Consider the following 20,961-nt stretch of genomic DNA (forward strand, 5'->3'; position numbering starts at 1 on the left):
ATTATTAGCTTTGGAACCCAATAGGCCTTTGCTTGGTAAAGGATGCTTGAATCATGTAGTCAAATGTTTATATAGGGATATATAAGGAGTTCCAACATACTTCAAAAATGAAACATGAATAGTTGCATGACTTTAGATAGATTATTTTAATTTTCTTGCATGGTTTTCTACATTATACCTCCAATTGTTTTCTTCTAGATCTATTTTCTTTGGAATCCCTTGGGACCTAGCTTGAAAATGGATGTTTGATTCATGTAGGGTGGTCAAAGAAGGACCCTATATGAGAACAGGTTCATTGACTAAGAAAATGTGTAGATAGATGGATTATAATTCAATATCAAAGTGAGGGATAGCTATGAAGGAGAGACAATGAGGAAGTAATGGGAGAGAGAGAGAGAGAGAGAGAGAGAGAGAGAGAGAGAGAGAGAGAGAGAGGGGGGGGGGGGGGGAATATGAGAGGAGAGAGGAAAATGAAGAGATAAGAAGTGGGAGGGAGAGAAATAGGAAGAGAGGAGAGGATGGGGAGATGAAGAGATAGAACAAGAAAGATATGTGAGATGATTTATTGATAGATAAATACACATATAGATAAAGGAAATGAGTTATAGATAAAGAGAGGTAAACAATAAATATAAGGGTAAGTTAAGATAGAGATTGGGATTAAAATAGATATATAGATATATATCTATGAATATGTGGAGAGAGAGAGAGAGAGAGAGAGAGAGAGAGAGAGAGAGAGAGAGAGAGAGAGCGCAATAGATATGATGAGATTTAGTCAATTTTGAATGACTGATTTTAAAAAGCTTGGTTGTCCATTTTATATAGAAAATTGTTGTTAGATAATGAGATATGGTGCAAGGGGAGATATGAGTAATATTTATAATAGGACAAGGGATAATTAGAGATAGAAAGGTGGAAATATTGATAGAGATAAAAATAAGAGAGAGTGAGAGAGAGGTAGAGAGGGTTACAATGTCAAGGGAGTGGAAGAGGAAGAAAAATAAAAGGAGATATGATAGGGCAAAGATGAAGAGGTAGAATGATAATGATATATGAAGTGATAGATGAATAGAAAGATAGCTAGATATATATCTAGATAGGACATATCAAATATAGATATAGAAATTAGAATATAGCTAAAGATTTAAGATAAAGAGGGGAGATAATATAGAGATAGCGAGGGAGAAATGAGTGTCTATGTGTGTGAGTAAACAAGATATAAAGGTTGGGATAGGGAGTTAAGCAAAGAGTCTTTGAATTAGAAAGAAACGTATTGATGTAGAAATAATAAAGGATCCGAGAAGAGGAATGATTGAATATTAAAAATTATATATTGCCAACCTCCATAGGATGGTTAAAAGTTATCTGGGAGATATATAAGTAGATGGAGATTGCTAGATAGCTATTTGGTAGAGATTGTCAATGAGCCAAATCCAAGTGTTGAGAAATTTGTTGCAATTCTCATTGTGATGCCAAAACAAGCAAGGGATGTGTAGGATCGCCTATACAGGGCAATTGATATTTACTTGAAGGTGAGATAAATATACCTCTAAACTAAAGATTGATGATAGCTCATCCCAAAAGATAGCTGATGTAAACTAATGGTTGTAGGATTTACATTTTAAGGATAGTCTTTTTAATATGGGTATGTAGCTTTAGAGTCAGATATATAATTATTTTTTAATGTGGTATGCAACTTTAGATTGAAAGTTACATACTTTTAAGATTATGAATTTTTTTTTATTGAGTTTCAAATCACATTTATGGATCGATTTTGTTTCAAAGAGGAGCAAGGATATATCCATTAAGACTTGAGAGTGTATAAACAAGGTTGTATGCCATGTTATTGATATGCAAACATAATGCTATCCAGACCTCCATTCAACATCCCACGAAGCTTTTAATACAAAATGAGTGGATATATAAATCTACAATATATGTTAAATATTCAATATTGGTTATTTAATACACAAATATGTTTTAATAATATAGGATGGGATCTCATATTTATATTGTATTACTATATTCAATATTAGTTTGCAAGTAACCCTACATCAATAAATATGAGGATTGGAAGTTGAGAACTCAGAAAGAAGCTTAAAGATCTAGGAAAAAATACATAATTCATTTTAATAATATAGGATGGGATTCATATTTATATTGTATTATTAACTTTTTTTATTATAGCTTAAATATTATTTCTATTATATTAAATATTAAAATAATAGGTCTTGTTGAGAATATTATTTATTTATAATAATTAAATTTAAAACTTATGTAAGAGAAATATTATCATTTACTATATAGCAACTAATCATATTATTGTATATTATTTGTATTATACATTTTAATTAATATAATATGAAAGAATTACATTTTTAAAAATTTAAATATATAGTGATTGAATAAATTTTTTGACAAATAGACTTTCATTTTAATTTATAGTATTAAAATACATTTCCCAAAAACAAGCTTCACTGTTAGAAAGCAAAATATTATATGTAAAAAAATGAAGATATCTATTATATATAATAAAATATTTATAATATAAGGCAAGAGCCTACAACACAATGGTAACTTGTGAGCCTCTCATGTGGGAAGTCTTAGGTTCGAACTCCCTTAACACTTACAAATGATTAAGCCAGGATACTCAATAAGATGAATAATATGAAGAGAGGAGAGATAGAGAGGTGAAAAGATTGATATTGATAAAAATGGGGAAAGGAAAATAGAGAGAGAGAGAGAGAGAGAGAGAGAGAGAGAGAGAGAGAGAGAGAGAGAGAGAGAGAGAATGTATGAAGGAGATAAATACGAAGGGAAACACAAAAAAGGAGGATGTGGGAGGGAGTGGAATATGTGAGAGGAGAGTGGGGAGATGAGGAGATACAATAAAGATGTTTGAGTTTATAAATAGTATATATATAGATTTACATAGAAGATCAAAGAGAAATAGAGAAAAAGAACCCTTTCACATATGAAATAATAGTCAGGGGAAATGTGAAAATATTGGAAGAGTCAATGTGTAGATAGATGGATCACAATCAAATATCAAAGTGGACAATAGTTATTAGTGGATAGACAAAGAGGAGGGGGAGAAACAAGAAGATTGGATGAGGAATATAAATAGATAGAATGATAAAGATATATGAGGTGATAGATAGATAATGGATAGATAGACAAAGTATGTACATAGAGCATATCAAAGAAAATTAGGGTAAATAGGATATAAATATATAAGAGAAAACATTAAGGAAGGGTAAGATAAAATAGAGATAAGGAGGGGAAAAGGAGCGCCCATATGTGTGAATAAGATAGATATAATATTAGGATAGGAAAGTAGATAGGGAGAGTTTGAAGAAGGCACACCAACAAAAGGTACAATTACTACTACTAGCTCCCACAGGCATTGTTGCATTCAATATATGCGCTACAACAATACATTCAAAGCTCAAGATTACTATTAATGATATGCAACCGCTACAAGGCCAAGCATTAATAGCATTCCAAGAAGAATTAAAATATATCAACTACATTATTATTGATGAAATAAGCTTCTTAGGTCCAAAGTTCCTACTTAAAATTGATAGTCGATTATGAGAGGCCTTTCCTCATTGAAAACATGTCCACTTTGGTGGAGTATCAGTTATTTTGTTCGGTGACCTTGCACAACCACCCCCTGTTATGGACAAACCAATCTATACATCGGATTTAAGTGCTAAGTTGATTTGGGAGCAATTCACTATAGTTGTTACCATCTTTCAACAAGAAGGTGAAACTACCACATAAGCAGAATTTTGTCAGCTTCTACACAATATACGAGAAGCAAACCCTACATAGCATGATTGGGAGATCCTACTGAGTTGTATAGACATCCACTTAGGCATAGATGAAAATAAATAATTTAATAGGTCTATACATCTACACACTACAAATGATGTAGTGAAACTACATAATAAGAAAATGCCAAAATTATTATATCGCCCAATCACCACAAACACAACAATAAACTAGATGCAAAGATAAGAGCGAGATGTATGACGAACAATTGGAAAAATATGTACTCCTTTGTATAGAACAACACCTAATTCTTACAACAAACATTTGGATAGAAGTGGGACTTGTCGATGGAGTGATTGGTGAAATCACATATATTGTCTACAAAATGGGTACCAAGCCACCAGACATGCCCATGTATGTTGCCATACATTTTGAAAACTACAATGAACCACCATGGAATCAAGATGAGCCAAAATGTGTTTCAATGGTGTCGATCACATTAGGAAGCCGAAGACAACTACAACTCACCATGCCATGGGCTATCACAATACACAAATCCTAGGGACTTAATATTGGTAGAATTGAAAGATAGGGACTCACTTTTATAACTAGATCCAAAGTAAAAACAATAGATGGTCTTCGTATTCGACTTGCTTCCACTTTTGAAAGATACTCAAAAATGAAAAGCAATGATATGATATGATATGATAGATTTTAATGACGTCCACGAGACTAAAGTAGTCTATGGGACCCATGCAATCACCCTCCCGAGTCAGGAGCCAAACTAGTCAGTTGCAAAGTTTTGGTTAACTTGTCTCTTCTTCTCTGAATTTTGATAATCAAATCCGCTGTTCTCTTCACTTGATCTTCCTCGAATAAATAGTTGAAGTTCTTGTTCTGCATAATTTTTTGTATAATCAAATCTGATGTCGTTGTAAGCCAGGCATTCCTCGACAAAGTGTTGCTCTGTCTCAACTGTTCCCGTATTGCAGAATAAACATGTTCTGTCTGCCCACTCTTCCTTTGGAACTTGCCATCTACCAGTTTCACATCACAGCTGATGTGAACTAGTTGTAATTTGTGCCATCAACATTTTTGCTTTCCAGTTAATAGGTGCCCTTATATAGGCCTTTTCATCATGACTAGAAGTGGGATTAAATTCTTTAATGTAATAAAAAAATTTCTGCCCTATGTGTCTTGTCCACAGAATATTGCGAAAATTTTCATTGACAAACTTCTTTATATCTTTAATGTTATCTGGGCAAGTTTGGATGTTGATATCCCATTTTTGCATCCATTTGTCATTTTGTTTCATCCATGTGCTTTTCCGCCTCAGAAGTTTTCCATCTATTACCAACTTGGGCCAATGATGTGTTTCCAGACCTTGGGTTTTCTTTAAATAGCTTAGCATTCGGATCAATGCGACGGCTTCTAATGGAAATGAACCCACCTCCGCCAAAAGGATTTCATACGGAATTGTGGTCTTGACTTTAAGATTGCATGTGATGAAGTGTTTTTGAATTCTTTCTACTTGTCGCCATTTCTGTTTAGACATACTACCGCCCCACACTTCACATCCGTATAGAATAACCGGAGTGACCAACAAACCAAACAGAGTTTTCATGGTCGTCCAATCCCATAATTCTGCGTTTCTGCACTTGTTTTGTAAAGAGTATAATGCCTTCCAGCCCCCTTGGATCCTTTTTGATCTGCAAGTATCCCAATTGAGTTTGTTATGAGAATCGATGCCCAAGTATTTATACTCTTCCACAATCTCAAGGGGGCTATTTTCAAACAGAAACTTGTCTTGTATGCCCCTATTCTTCTTTAGTGAGAAGATCATAATTTTGGTTTTGCTAGTGTTAACTTGCATTCCTACATCATGACAAAAAATTTCTAGTGCTTTCAAGTGCTCTTTCAAACCTTTAGCCGTTCTAGCAAGAATTATGAGATCATCTGCATATAAGAGCAATCTTATCACGAAGTGGGCCAGCTGCACCCCCTCACCATTGGTCTTGTTTATCCACTCTTCTAACTTGTCAATATAGAGCCCGAATAATCTTGGAGAAAGCGAACACCCTTACTTAACCCCGATGTTGCTTTCAAAATCTTCTGATATCCCTTCTGTCGTTCTGATTTTAGCTTTGACCTGCTCATATAATCTGTAAACCGCTGACCTAAGTTCTTTAGGGACTTCCAGCTCTACCATTCTATCCCATAGTTTATTACGTGGCACTGTGTCGAAAGCTTTTTTGAAGTCCATGAAACAACAAAAATCCTTGTTCCCTGCAGTGTCCCAAACTTTCTCTATCAAATGTCTGAGAGTGATGCCGTGATCTATAGTAGAGTGTTTCGGTCTAAAGCCTGCTTGCCCTTTTGCACGTTTGCCTTCTGTTTCAGCCCAGTTGCTGATTTTTTGTTCCACCAAGCTACCAAATAACTTGCCAAATAGTGGATTGATCATGATGGTTCGGTAATTAGAAGGATTGTTTATATCTCCACTTTTGTGGAGTGGGATCACCACACTTGTAGTTCATTTTATAGGGAAACCTTCTCTATTGACACTGTTGAAAATCTTAGTGATGTGTGGTGTGAGGATTTCAACACCCCATTTTAAGTATTCCGCTTGTAGCCCATCTATATCTTGCACTTTACTAGCAGCTAACCTCCTTATGCCTTGAATAATATCATTTTTGCTGAATAACTCCCTCGTAGTCTCTGTTTTCATGGTACTACGTTCTCCTAGATCACATTCGTAGAGAGTCTTGGCATATTCCAGCCATTTGGTTCCTGTTATGTTATTCTCTCACTGAGTTTTTCTCTGCTGAAGCTCTTTCCAAAATTTTCTAGGGTTGTTTTTACCAAGATTAATCAACTCTATTCTTCTCTTGTTCACACACTCTTCTTTCTTCTTTTTTATCAGTTGATCATACTCCTTTCTACTTTCTCTGTTCATGTTCTTTTTCCAATTCCTTTTTGCCATTTTGCACTCCTCATCAAACCAAGAATTGGCCGGAAAAGTGTTCTTGGCTTCTTTTGTGGCCCTAGATCTTTTACACTCCTCCAATACTTTAATGATAGTAAGAACAAGATTATCCTTGTCCATGAAATGTTGTTTTTCAGACTCAAGATGGTTTCTCGAAACCCTAGACAGTTGCAAAAGAGAGTCTTGAAAAGTATCATGGTTTTCTTGTGTCATTAAAACTTTGCCAGTTGGAATCATCTTCCTCTTCTGTAAAGGTTTTGGGACAATATGTTGATCTTTAAAGTGAGTGGCCACCCTTATCAAGATGGGGTTATGATCAGATTTTAACTCTATGGGGCAATCTTCTATCTCAAAGTTAATTATCTTTGCGACATAGTCTTGCGAGCATATAACATAATCAACAACACTTTGTCCATTGTATCTTTTGCATGCGATTCCACCTGATTTAGGCCACTTTTCCATACCATTGCATATAACCATATTGTATAGGCAGCATAAGCCTAGTAATTCAACACCAAAATGATTAATCTTTCCCATGCTATCCTGTGAAGATCTTTCCCATTTTTGTGTCCCTTCTTCTTCAAGCCAAACTAGATCTCTGCTTTCATTGTAACTCTCCTTAAGATTGAGAGTTTGGTTGTTTGCTGTTCTAGCATTGAAATCCCCTATTATCATTATTTCCCCTAAAGAGCTAAAGGCTGCTATGTCTTTTTTTAGTGCAACGAACAGGTCTTCTCGATCTAATCTATGTTTTTAATATATTTTTGAGTCTTTTGGAGCAAAGTAACATATAGCCACCCTTGTAGAAATCTGATTCTCTGTTATTTTTATCCAAATATACTGCTTGTTTACATCTTCTTTCTCTAAGTTTACAAATCTGCTCCAAGTTTCTTTTATTAGAACGATGATGCCTCCATGCCCCTTACCATTATCTATCTTTTCATTCCACAGTGATACCTTCTTATACCCTTCAAAATATGGAACCCTACATCCATCATGTTCATGAGTCTCGGTAAGCATAATGATGTCATTATCTTTAGCTATCGGCCCTAACCCAGGTCCTCTTCTCCAAGGATAACCTCTACAGTTCCAGCTAACTATAGTTAAATGTTCCTGGGTGGGCCCGAGTTCCTATTTATTGCGTGTGATTTTGTCGCTGATTTGGGCTTTGCCATTTTGTAGCCACACCCACTTGCCGTTTCCTCATGCTGTTTTCACTTTTTCCCATTCCTTCCTCCTTTCTTCTTGCTGAGTTACGGTGAGGTCATCATCAAGATATATGTGTGTGCCTCTAAGAAACTTCCTCTTGCTGAAAATGTTATTTTTATCCCCTATATTCCTCATTGTCACTCTAACATGTCTATCTTTGCCTCCTCTAATCCATTTTCTGATTCTTTAAGCTTGTATGGTTGTTCCATGCCAGTCTAATTGGTCTTTAAAGAAGTCTTTAACTAAATCCGTTGTTTTCTCTTGCTCTCCATAGTCTCGTAGCCCTTTGACAACAATATTTGTTGCTTTCTCATTTCTTTCTTTTTCCTCTCTAATTTGTCTCCGAACTTGTTTTTCTATGTTGTCAATAGGAGTGTTTGCTGACCCCTTTACTATGTTAGCCCATGATCTAACTTCTTCGATCTGTTCTCTGAGTTGATTCTCTTTTATTTCCATATTGGCCATGGCATCTTGTATATTTTTCATTTGCGAGTTTTTGTCTGCTTCCGTAGCCTCTCCTTCTCCCGTAGTACTTGCTGCTGTCCTCTTTTCCCCTACTTCTTTCTTTAACAATATTAATTCATACTCTCCTTTTTCCATATTAAATTGCAATTTTTGAATTTGTTCTCTAAGTGACTTGACCTCCGCTGCCAGCTTCCAGTTATCCTCAGTAACTCTTTTCATTGCGATACTTTCTATTTGGCTCCTCTCTTCAAGTGCCCACACCCTTTCCTTCATAGCTACTAAATCGTTCACAAAGATGTCTGGATACCATGTCATAGGTGTCCTTGTGGGGCTGTAATTATTTGGTAGCCCATCCTCCACTGTGTCTATCACCTGAGAATTATCTGGCTTCCCTTTACCGTTAATATCTCTGATATTATCAAACTGCTTAATTGTTTTAGAGATTTCAGTCAGCCTCAGACTTTGTTCTCCCTCCCTTGCGCTGTCTGGGGTTTGTGGAATCGGTTTCAGAAGTAAAGCTGCTAACTTCCCTCTTTTTGCATTTATAACTTTCGTATCTTTCTTCGCCTAATTATTCTTTTACAATGTTTGGCATTCACATAGATGTAGTTTCCTCCTGTGGGTGGTCCGCTGGCTTGTGATAAGCTCAGAGTGTTTGTGGGTAAATTACCATTTGTCCCTCCAAGATTGAATGAACTCGTGTGTCCGGCTGAGGGTCCTGGAAGAATGAGGAAGCTCCCTTGATTCCACTTGATGATGCTGCTGTGCATTAAACTATCCCCGTATGTCAGGACCAAGCCACTATTGCCAAAGATGTCATTGTGTTTCGTAGCTTCTTCCATACTAGTTTGCTGTTCTGCTGTTACGGGTGCCCTGACTATTTGATTCTTTGCCACCCTGTTACTATCAGATCCTGTGTTATGCAAGGTGGACCCATCAAGTTCTGACTGTTCCTCTCTTATCTTAGGTTGATCAGTCAATGATACTTTTACAAGTATCTTCTTTGCAAATGTTTCTGTGATTTCCTCGTTTGTTCCGTCCATGAGAACCATATCGTTCCCACTGGTGCCTTGTTATATGTTTTTAATGGTGTTTTACCGTTGTAAATTTACCAATGCTAGGAGAAGTAATAAAGGAAGCTTGAACAGGTGCAAAATTAGATGCAAGAAAAAGGGAAAAGGCGTACCTGGGATCTGCCTGTCTGCCTATTGGAGGCACATAATGTTGTCTTCAAATGGAACCGAGCTAGAGCCCACTGAAAGAGAGGGACACCATATCAAGCAAAATCATCATCTGGAAGCCCGCCAATATCAAAGCCTTTAGTACTAGATGGTCCCATTGGTTGCTAAGACTATCGACCAAACCCTTAAATCTGCCCCTGCATTGATCCCGTGCATATACAATTGTATGCAAAAAAAAGGACTGCCTATGTCAGAAAAAAAAAGGACTGCCTATATCAAATAGCTCTTAAGACAAAGTGTTTGTATTATGAATGTGAGAAATCATCAAAATAACACAACTGATCAAACATATTACATAAAAAGCATACTCAAAATTACTTAAGACTATCAGCGTAACCCCTTCCTCCGTCAAAGGTGCAAGCGCCAGAATATTACATTCTCAAATTCTAACGTCCGCCGCCAACGCATGACTTCCGAGAGAAGTTTGTAAATGGGATTTGCATGTAAAGCATTCTAGAGCAGTTTTTAAATATGTCTGGGTAAAGCGGAAGGCGCCCTCTGTTGTCCCCGGTATCTCGCAGCCGGGAGTGTTTGAACTAGAGAAGACCAGTTGACATATTTTATTCAATTGAAGCGTGGCATTCTCCGGAATTGGTCGGACCGCAGTAGAGAAACCACAGAGAATCAAAGGCCTCGGTGCAGTGCAAAGCAGGGCAGATAAAGATGATTCTGAGGAGCCCTCCTCCTAAGCGCAAAGCGCCTCCGAGCAATGATCAAATTGTGCAACGCCCCTCCACGGATCCCGTTGCATTTCCGCAAAATCATCATAACGCCAATGAAAGTACCTCACCGGGGATGCTATGTACTTACCAATGCCGTCAGATGGTATGTGTCTCTTCTTGTTCTTGCAAAATCAATTAAGAAGACATTATCCCTACACAATTTATATCCATGCTCAGTTTATTAGCCTTCGCTAGAGCAGCACCAATGGCCACGCATGTCCTTGATCTTCATTACTGCTTCTGGGAAAACGAGGAGTTTCTTTTTTGTCACTAATCAAATCACAGAGGTTGATTTAACCATTTTTAAGGATTTGTACATTGTATTACGAAGTAGAATGGTTCACAAGTAATGATCAAGTTGTGTCTAGCGCAAATATCAGATGCTTGAGACCTGCAAATTTGACAGGATGTACACTCCATCTAAAAGAAGCCACTAGACTTGCAAATTTGACAGGATGTATACTCCATCAAAAGAAGCTACTAGACTTGCAAATTCGACAGGAAGTATACTCCATTCCAAACAAGCCAAATATTTATATACCTAGAACACCCAATCCAAGGGTTGCAAATCTTATGTTTATCCTTCTTATAAAAAAATAAAAACTCGACAGTAGCAGTGATTAGACAGGGAGATCAACTAACATACATGAGATTTAGAAACTCGGAACGATAGATGTCGAGGACTGAAAATTCATGACTCGCTATAGGAAGTACCAACGTCAGGCGCTGAAACGATGGCACTTTACCAGCCCCAGTGTGACAGTTCTCACATACGTGAAATTACTGTTCCCCAAATACTACATACAACCTCCAATTTTAAGATTCTTTTCCTTAATCCATTCGATGGGTTTATCTCCGGTCATTTTCAACCAAATAGCCTGGAATTCAGCGGACAATTTTTACAGACAGAGAAGCATTAATTTTTCTCGAAGGAGTTGCAAATTAAAATCATTTCTCCGAAACTCTAGCAAGTTGCTGACTTTGGCAAGATGTTTTTCAGTGTCCTAATATATTTCAGTTCACAAAAATGATGGTAAGAGCTTGTGGGAAATTGTGTTAAGCTTTGCATACATCAATAGTCGGATCACACCTTATGATACATCATCAGGGTGAAAGCAGAGCCTTGCAAAAGTTTTTTTTTTCTCTTGGCCATCTCAATAACCAATTTTAGATGTGATTCCGTTTATGGCTGGCTGCATTTCTGCAAACTCCAGGTCATTGTAGTTTTGACAATTCTGGAAATTGGTTGCTATAAATTGTATGTCAGAAGCTTTAAATCTAAAACAGAAACTAAAATCAAATATTTTAAAAAATAGTTAGAGTTCTAATAACCACCCTCATTTTTTTTTGAAAATTGCATCAACTGAAACTGATGTTACAATGCAATGTCTTCCATACTGTTTGGTCACCTCTCAGACAGGTAAAGGTGAAAGCATGCGGTGCTTTCAATTTCATATCTATCTAATGGTTGCAATTACAAAGTATTGGTGGCAGTCTGACCATAGCATGTAGGCAGCATAGCTGGCCTTACCTACACCTCTTTGATGGACTTTGTGGTTACGATCAAAACCATTGGCCAAATGTCTAAGCTTGAGTCAGATCAAAATGGTTGATATGCCAACTCGCTCAATGCCAAAATGAGCTGTATCAACACCAAAATGATGGATCATGAAATGTATTTAGAAATGTCAGCAAGCCATCCAGTTTTGTCTACTGGTGGGCGGTTACAACAACCATTTATTCATTGAGGTATCAACATATCAGTGAAATCAACTCATTGGCAGTAAAACATTTAATTTTAATATATGATATGCATGAAAGCAAATAACAAGCTCGTTCCACTTAGTCTAGTGGTGGGCAACCATAGACAGATTAGCATGGTATATGGCATCCATTTTTAAAGGGTCTATGTCACAAAACTAAAAGAAGGAGACATAAGAGGTCTATGAATTTTCAGCAGCTAGTGACCAGCATATTGTTGATCCTACGGAGAGCAAAAAATCAAACATAAGAAAAATCATCAATATGCAACGAGTCCCAGGATCAGATTTTGGATAGACATGCAACTACCTTGGAAGAGGAAGTGTGTGAAGACGTTATCAAATCATCAGTTTCTAAAGTATCTTCTGAGCCATCCTATGAGGTACATAGCAGCAGTACCTTTGTTGTTGATGTGTGCATTGGTAATAACAAACGTGATGCTGCTTATCATGATATGATTCAGGAGGAGTGTGGCACATCATGACTTTAGCCATTTAAAGGTGTACAATTGATATCAACATAGTGGTGAGATTTCACTTTGTAAACAATTCTTCAGTTGAGGAGAATGCTGCATGTTCATATGACAATCTGCTTTTTGAGGTTGAAGCTGATCACTCTCTTGAGATGAGCGTTAATGATGATTGTGATCCTACTAGTGCATCAGGATTTCAGACAAAGCTCACTGAGGGGTTTTCAGGTGTTTACACAATGAGGAGTGCGTACAGTTTTACTTTCAACCCTCATGTGCATGATGTCTTTCAGATGTATAGTTCAGTTGTACAGGTGTTAGATTGCGTGTATGATAGTTCACCTTGCTCAATTTTGGGAAGTGAACTTTGTCAACTTTTTGAGTTGCTTCCTTTGAGTTGTTTCCTCTTGCAACACTAGTTGTTGGCATTGAATTGGTTTGGAAGGTTTTGTCAATTATTCTCGTAAGGGTGTTATAGGAGCTAGTTGGTATCAACATGGACATTACACAATTCTACCATTGGGGTCTGGATGGAGGTGTTACTTTGTTTTTGAGATGCTTGGGGACAATCAATTTCAGCTTTTTGAGATGATATGTTTTATGATTGGATAATTCTATTAGTGGCTCTTTTAGGCTAAGTTTGATGGTCAGAGTGTCTTAGTTGATAGTTCAGGGGGTCAATTCTTGTTTTGTAAGAAAAGAGAGCTCAGGATTGCTCTTTATTTGGGTCAGTTTTGTATAAATGACTTATTTATGTTAAGTCATTTATCTTGCATTTCTATATTTGGAAGGGCATTGGGACTAACCTCAGTTGTAGTGTTGACCCTTGACATCTTTGTTGATTAAGCATATATGGATTTACCTATGTTCCCTGGGGACGTGTACCCGGCCTAAAACTCCCCGTTTCGGGGATGGGGACGTCTCGGGGACGGGGGGACGGGTATGGGACGTCCTCCAGCCGTCCCCGGTACGGAAAGGGGACATCTAGCCGTCCCCCGACTGTACCGGGTACGGCCGGCCGTCCCCCTTTTTTGCAAGCTCAAAACATTAAAAAAAAACATAAAAAAAACATTTGTTGTGTCTTTTTTGGTCGGCTAGTGGGCCCCACTCCTCCAAAAACCCTAAAATATATATAACTCAACACATTTAAATTGTTTTAACCATTCTTTGGTTTTCATTTTATGTTGCAGCCGGTTGAAGTTTTCATTTTGCAAGTAGAGGAGGTAATAGTTTTGCTTCCAAGAGCTTGACCAAGGGTTTGATCTTCTATTTTGTCCACCAAGTAAGTATAAAACTCTTTGTGCTTTCATCTATCATTTTTCTAATAAATTTGTCGCTTGCAAAGTCTGATTTTTTTTTTTTCATTGTTTCAGCTCATATATCTATTCAATTGCATATTTGAACACAATGAGCAGCAGTGGGAGTACAAGTAGTAGTAGTGAAGAAGAAAATGTAGAGGTTGATGTTGTTAGTAGTGACACTAGGCAAAAACCCAATTTTAAAGCTGATTTGTTTAAATGCCCTTCTGACATTATGAAGAATTTTGCAAAGGGTCCTTTCAATAGGAAAAAACCTCTTCTCCAATATGTCACACCTAGGCCAAAAGATAAAAAGAATTTGGGAGGGACTAGGGTGTGGGATTGTCATGTTTGTCTTGATGATTTTAGGGGCAGCTATACAAGAGTGAAGTCACATTTTTTAGGTGTTACATGCCAAGGAGTCAAAGCTTGTCCTAACCTAACCGATGAACAAAAATTAAAATGTCAAAGATTGCACTTAGAGGCTGAAATGGAGGGGCAAAATTTGACAGTGACATCACCATCCATTCCCTCACAATCATCTAGGCATATTTCATCCGCCATTGGTACTAGTGGCAGCCCTAGTGGGTCTAGAGGGAAGAGAAAGATAAGTAGTAGTGAGAAGAGCTCGGTGGAAAGTATGTTTAATGCATAGGCAAAAGAGAAGTGTGAGGCATCCATTGGTAGATTCTTTGTTGCTAATGGTATTCCATATAATGCAGCCCATTCCACTTATTATAAACAAATGGTGAAAGATATTATGAGCATGAATTCCTCATTTGTGCCTCCCGGTGAGCATAAGCTACGAACCACTATCCTAGATGAAGAGTACTCAAAGGTTGCTTTATTATTTGAGGATATGAGACACACTTGGGTTAGGACAGGCTGCTCTATTGTGATGGATGGGTGGACCGATGTTAGACATCGGCCACTCATCAATATCATTGTCACATCCCCTGCTGGCTCTTATTTTTTGAGAGCCATAGATTGCTCAGTAAAGAAGAAGGATGCAGATTTTTAGTTCACCATTTTGCGAGATGCCATAGAGGAGATTGGGACCTCTAATGTTGTATAGGTTATCATAGATTCTGCACCTGTGTGCAAATCAGCAAGTTTGATGATAGAGGGTGCTTATAGGCACATATTTTGGACCCCTTGTTGTGTTCATTCCTTGAACAATGCATTGAAGGACATAGGGAAGATTGAATGGGTGAAGCAAGCGGTGCTAGAAGCTAGAGAAGTGCAAATGTTTATTTGCAACCACCACACTTCACTTGCTCTATTCAGGTCCTTCTCTAAGAAGGAGTTCCTCAAACCAGCGGAGACAAAGTATGTCAATTATAATTATAGTTTACTTTTAGTTTGTTTTAACTTTAAGTTATTTAAAAAAATTATTTATAAGTTTACTTACATGTGATGTTTTTTTTTTTAAATTTTAATCATTAATGTTTAAGTTTAAATTTTAAATTTTAAATTGTTGCTATAAGTATTGCACATATTTCATCTTGATGGAGAGGATGATTGAGGTGTATGAGGCCCTTCAATTGATGGTGGTGAATCCAGAGTGGGGATGATGGTCTCATTCTAAGTCCATTGAAGGAAAAGCGGCGAGGCAAAGGATCCTTAATGAGAGTTGGTGGTCCACAATGAATTAAGTTGTTGGTTTTTAAATTTACTATTAGTTTTTTGTTTGCTGATTTTCCTATTAATAATCTTAAAATTCTTAAAATTCTAATTCTGATTTTTTTTTTTGTTGGCATTTTGATCTTGCAGATACATTTGCTTTGTCATAGCACTCATTGTTGATGTCATTAGATATGCTGATACTGATGCTCCTAGTTTAGGAGAGATCTATGAGACTATTGACAGCATGTTGGGTAAGATGAAGAGAATTGTTGTGGCAAAGGATCCTACATTGGGCTTTTATGAGGAGCATATTAGGCCTATTGTGATGCGGAGGTGGAACATAATGAATACCCCGCTTCATATGGCAGCATTTGCTCTAAATCCCAAATGGTATGCATAGTTGGGTGGAAGGGGCCTCCCATGTGATGATCCTGAGGTTTTGGATGGCTTCACAAAAGCAATTGATAAGATGTATTCAGCTCAAGATGCTTCTACTCTTCGTGCACAGTTCCTTGACTTCACCAACCTTTGTGGCCCAAACTTGGGTAAGCCACAAGCAAGGTTGGATAGAGTTGTTTTGGCACAGAGGGATCTTATTGGATGGTGGACTTGGCATGGGAGAGATACACCTGAGTTAAAGATACTTGCCGGTCGCCTCCTTTCACAGGTTGCTAGTTCTTCAGCTGTAGAGAGGAACTGGTCCACATATTCATATATCCACTCTATCAAGAGGAATAGACTTACCTCTAAAAGAGCGAAGAAGCTAGTGACAGTGCATCATGCTCTTCGACTTGCCGATGGCTAGACTCCAAAGTATAGGCAGACACCAGCTTTGCGATGGGATGTTGAGCTTGAGGATGTGGCCCAGATAGATGAGGATGACATAGCACCAGGACTGGTTGGGGTTCCATTAGATGAGACTACGCTTCCTGTGGAGGATGACAGTGAGGAGGATTCTGATTTTGATGCCATGGATTAGTAGAGGCAGAATAGGAGCAGCAGTCTGCTTCATTTTCTATGTTTTGTTTTTTATGTTGAACATGAACATGATTATGATACATTGATTATATGATACTTATTACTTTATGGCAGCCTATAGCTTTGGGCATATTTTGATTTTGATTTTCAGATTTATGATTTATCATGCTTATCATTATGAGTCTTATGATATTGACAATGGTTAATAACTTAATGTTCATTGTTCAGTGTTCTCTGATATTGTATTGATATGCATTTTGAGAATTGGATACTAAAATACTAAATAGTAAAATACTAAAATCGGATATTATTTCATAGATGGCATTCAAATGTTGTATGTTATGGTTCTATAATGTTTAAATGACATGCTTTGTGCTTAGTTTTATATGAATGACATGTATATTTACAAATTTTAATGTATATACTATATTTTAAAATTTTCCTATATATATAGCCGTCCCCGTTCCCCCCCGTCCCCAAAATCGCCAAAAAAATTTGCCGTTCCGAAAGCCCGTCCCGCCATCCCCCACCGTACCCGTACCGGAAACTTGGGGGAACATAGGGATTTACTAATTAGAGTAAGCCAAGGGTTGATAGAGATGGATTCTTACTATTTTTAGTAAGGGAGTTGGATGCGTAGTGGAAACATTAGTTGGCCTCCAATTCTCTTAGTCTTTTAAATTGGATGAGATAAGTTCATGTTATTAAGGTATTAGTAAAGTGAACTTTATTTATATAATCTATTATAAAGTCTATTATAGAAGTAGATGGTGTTAAGTGACATGGATCATTTTTTGCATATGTACTTATATTGCCATTGTTATAGATATTTTCCAAATGCAAATTTGGATCTCATATAAATATGAGAGGAGGAGACATGTCTCACATGTCTCTAAGGTTTAATCATCATTTAATTAATATATTTAATAATAATAATTTGTATATATATATATATATATATATGTACAATGTATATATGTATTATATATAATATAATATATATAATATAATATATATAATATATATAATTATAAATATTATTATTACATGAATATGTAGATATAGGAAATGATGGTTTATCAATAACAATAATGTATATCGAATCAATCCGAATGAAGCTACAACTTTAACACTCCTTCATAGTGTTCGTAAAAATCCAGCCCAAAGAACCATGATAATAGGTCTACCATTTATAAGATTGCCACCTTAGAATGATTACCTTTTGTTTGTTCGTTATCATGACTTCCAACACTCTGGGACAACAATTTAATGAAGTCTGTCATAATAGTAGGTCTACCATTTATAAGATTGTCATCTTACAATGATTACCTTTTGTTTATATATGTCAATGAAAGATCATCACCTTTCATTACATATCATATGTGAAATAGTGTCCACCATGAACCAAGTCAGAGGGTGGTACAAAGGCTTCCACCTCATTTCTCTCTCACAGAGAAGAATTCATTACAAGGAATTTCACTTAGAATTTCTCCTCATAGAGAAGATATCATTTACAAAGGATTGCACCTCAAAATTCTCCCTCTGAACATCGATCCTGGGAAGTTAGGTCCTCCAGTTACTTCGTTAGAAGCTCTCTTCACCCAAGGATGCCTGTCAAACATACTTTAAATCTGATATCAATATTTTAATTTTCTAGTGATAAGTCAATACTTCTTCATGATGAACACAAGAGTAGGCCCATCAAAATCATGTAGTGGTACACATGTATTGCTAGACTCCCTTTGAGTATTAATCTTCTAAGCACCCGCGTTGCCTTAGAAGAAGTGTCATACTCCCTCTAAATGTGGAAGAATCTCATAATCTGAATCATAAAAAATGTTTGTTTTAGTAACCTTACTTTATCCATCTTGATCATTAGGGTCTTTGGAGCTACTGTCATTAGATTGAGTCTACACAATATTTGGTAGCATATGTGAAGTACCAGACTGCTTTTCCTACAAGGTCATCCTCTTTAAAGATGGTTCAAGTGGGAATAGAACATTGTTTATCAGTAGTTCCCACTTTTATATTGTCAAACAATTCTGCATCATATTCAATTATGGATAACTTCTTTCTGTTCTTCTTTGTGAAGAATAATCTTATCTAATGAACCATTAACTTCCTGATGCACCATTCTTCTCTTCCCAATGCTATCCTTCACAGTGTGAGTCCTTTATATGTATGCTAGACTCTGATTTGTAGTTTCTTCTAGTATCACAATGCAAATTGTAGTTGGTATTTGATATGAAATTCACATCACTTTACCCTCTTGGGAACCCCCACATAAATGAGTGTTACAATTTCAAAGATTCCCCTATAACTCCTTAAATTATCTAATGACTCTTGTCAACAATCAATTTATGTTGGACGTGTCAAACAGATTTGCTAGACTCCCTCTTACCATCAATCTCCCTCTTTTTCTTGCAATAACATTCTCGAAGGAAAAGATCAAGTTACATAGCTCTTATTAAAAATAAAAATCACATATAATAATTATTCAATAATTTATGAAATGTCTCATAGTGGCTCATAAAAAATAATTCTATCATGACTTGCATTATCAATACCACTATATATTTATTCATAAAATTATATATCATCCCACATTATATTCAATTTTGATATAAATAAATATAACGATGACTAGAAATTAAAAATATATCCATACTTGAGTTTTACCTTTCTATACTCCCATGTATCCCGGAAGGCCTCTTTATATTAAATTTGTTGCAATTGACCTTCTTCGGTGGTATCCACAAGGAGAGATTATATGAGATAGAACCATTGTTTATGAACCATTTTCCATGTTTATGACACCTAAGTTTATATTCCATTATAATTGATATTCATCTTGACTTCCGGTCATTATGCGACATGCCAATAATATATACCGGGTCAAACTTGTAGGATTCACATTTTCTTCTTCTTCAAATTCTCTTTATCTTTCCCCTTGGTGGGACGTCCTTGCTTCCATGGCGTATAAGGTGGCTTGCCAAAAATGTTCCTTTTAACTTCCTTGTTAATCATTTCTCATTTCGGTCTTAATACTCCGATTGGTTAGTGTTGGGATCACTTCACCTAGAGTGGAGAGTTATTTTTTTATCTCTGTTGATTATCTATTTAGTAACATTGGTGATAACTCTTATCTATGCCCACAATGTGGAGTATTAATTCACAATTAGTAAACAATATGTAATGTTTATAATGTCTTTTTGGTATGCGCCTTATTTGCTTTAGAAGTGTAAATAGTACAGATGTATATATCAAAATTATGTCTCATCACGTGTCTCTGTTCAAAGATCACTACAACCTCTAATTAGATGTTGATTCTCGTCCAAATTTTGACATGGTAAGACAAATCCTTCAAGTGCGATTTTCCTTCAATGATGTTATTTTCATCTCTCTAAAGGGTTTTCTTCAGTGGTTGTTCTTCTAGTTATTGATGATGTGATGTTGTGTAGGGTGAAATATGAAGTCTCCTTATTGTTAGCTATATTATCTTTAAGGCGTTGGAACTGAAAATGTTCTTGTTTATCATGTATGATCGCTATAGATTGGATGACCCGCTTTGTAGGATTGCCCCTATCACCAAGGTCTACTTGTTGACGATGTGGACCCTTTCTTATTGATATTGACTTGGCCACTCAACCGATATATTGTAGCATTATAATATTTATGGGATCGATTGAGTTCATGTATGAAGTATACAACATCGACATGATTTAGCAATCAGATCTATTCCTTCCACATTTATGAATTATATTTTGACTGACTGTCACATCTTTTGTCATATGGGTTGAATATGATGACATTTTAAATTCTTATATTACCCTTCTCACATCTCCATTTGTAGTAGAGCTCTGATACTATGTTAAGTAACGTGGATCGTTTTCTGCAAATGTACTTATATTGCCATTGTTATAGATATTTTCCAAATGAAGATTTGGATCTTATATAAATATGAGAGGAGGATACATGTCTCACATGTCTCTAAGGTTTAATCATCATTTAATTAATATATTTAATAATAATAATTTGTATTATATATATATATATATATATATTATTATTATTACATGAATATGTAGATATAGGAAATGATGATTTATCAATAACAATAATGTATATCGAATCAATCCGAATGAAGCTACAACTTTAGCAGATGGGGGCCATGAGACATTATTAAAGTGCATTAAGTTATTGAATGGATTTGGTACCTAAACCAAGAAGGCTATAAATTGATATAAAAAGTCAATTTACTGCAATTTAATAAGTCATTAAAGTGACTTATTGTTGAAGCTACTTGGATCAAACTTATTGAAGGAATTATAAAAAACCAAAGTGAAAATTGATTCATTTTGCATATGTGCTTATTGATTTGTTTCTTGGAAGTTTTGGGAATTGTGTATGAGACGAGGGTTTTAACATT

At 36.2% G+C, this 20,961-nt stretch overlaps 1 protein-coding gene across 2 annotated transcripts in view; it reads left to right on the forward strand.

Annotated features, from left to right (window-relative positions):
• The first annotated feature begins 10,133 nt into the window (after positions 1 to 10,133).
• MAD1 (mitotic checkpoint family protein) overlaps positions 10,134 to 20,961 on the forward strand; it is a 235,189-nt gene continuing 224,361 nt past the window's right edge. For both annotated transcript variants that reach the window (XM_089823838.1, XM_089823840.1), the window contains exon 1: positions 10,134 to 10,503. In XM_089823838.1, the coding sequence (XP_089679964.1) occupies positions 10,342 to 10,503 (162 nt within the window). In that variant the 5' untranslated portion in view covers positions 10,134 to 10,341. The remainder of the gene's footprint in view (positions 10,504 to 20,961) is intronic.

Source organism: Cupressus sempervirens, chromosome 1 (genome assembly GCF_028749045.1).
Source record: "Cupressus sempervirens isolate cs-2001-9-10 chromosome 1, ASM2874904v1, whole genome shotgun sequence".
Taxonomy (NCBI): Eukaryota; Viridiplantae; Streptophyta; class Pinopsida; order Cupressales; family Cupressaceae; genus Cupressus; species Cupressus sempervirens.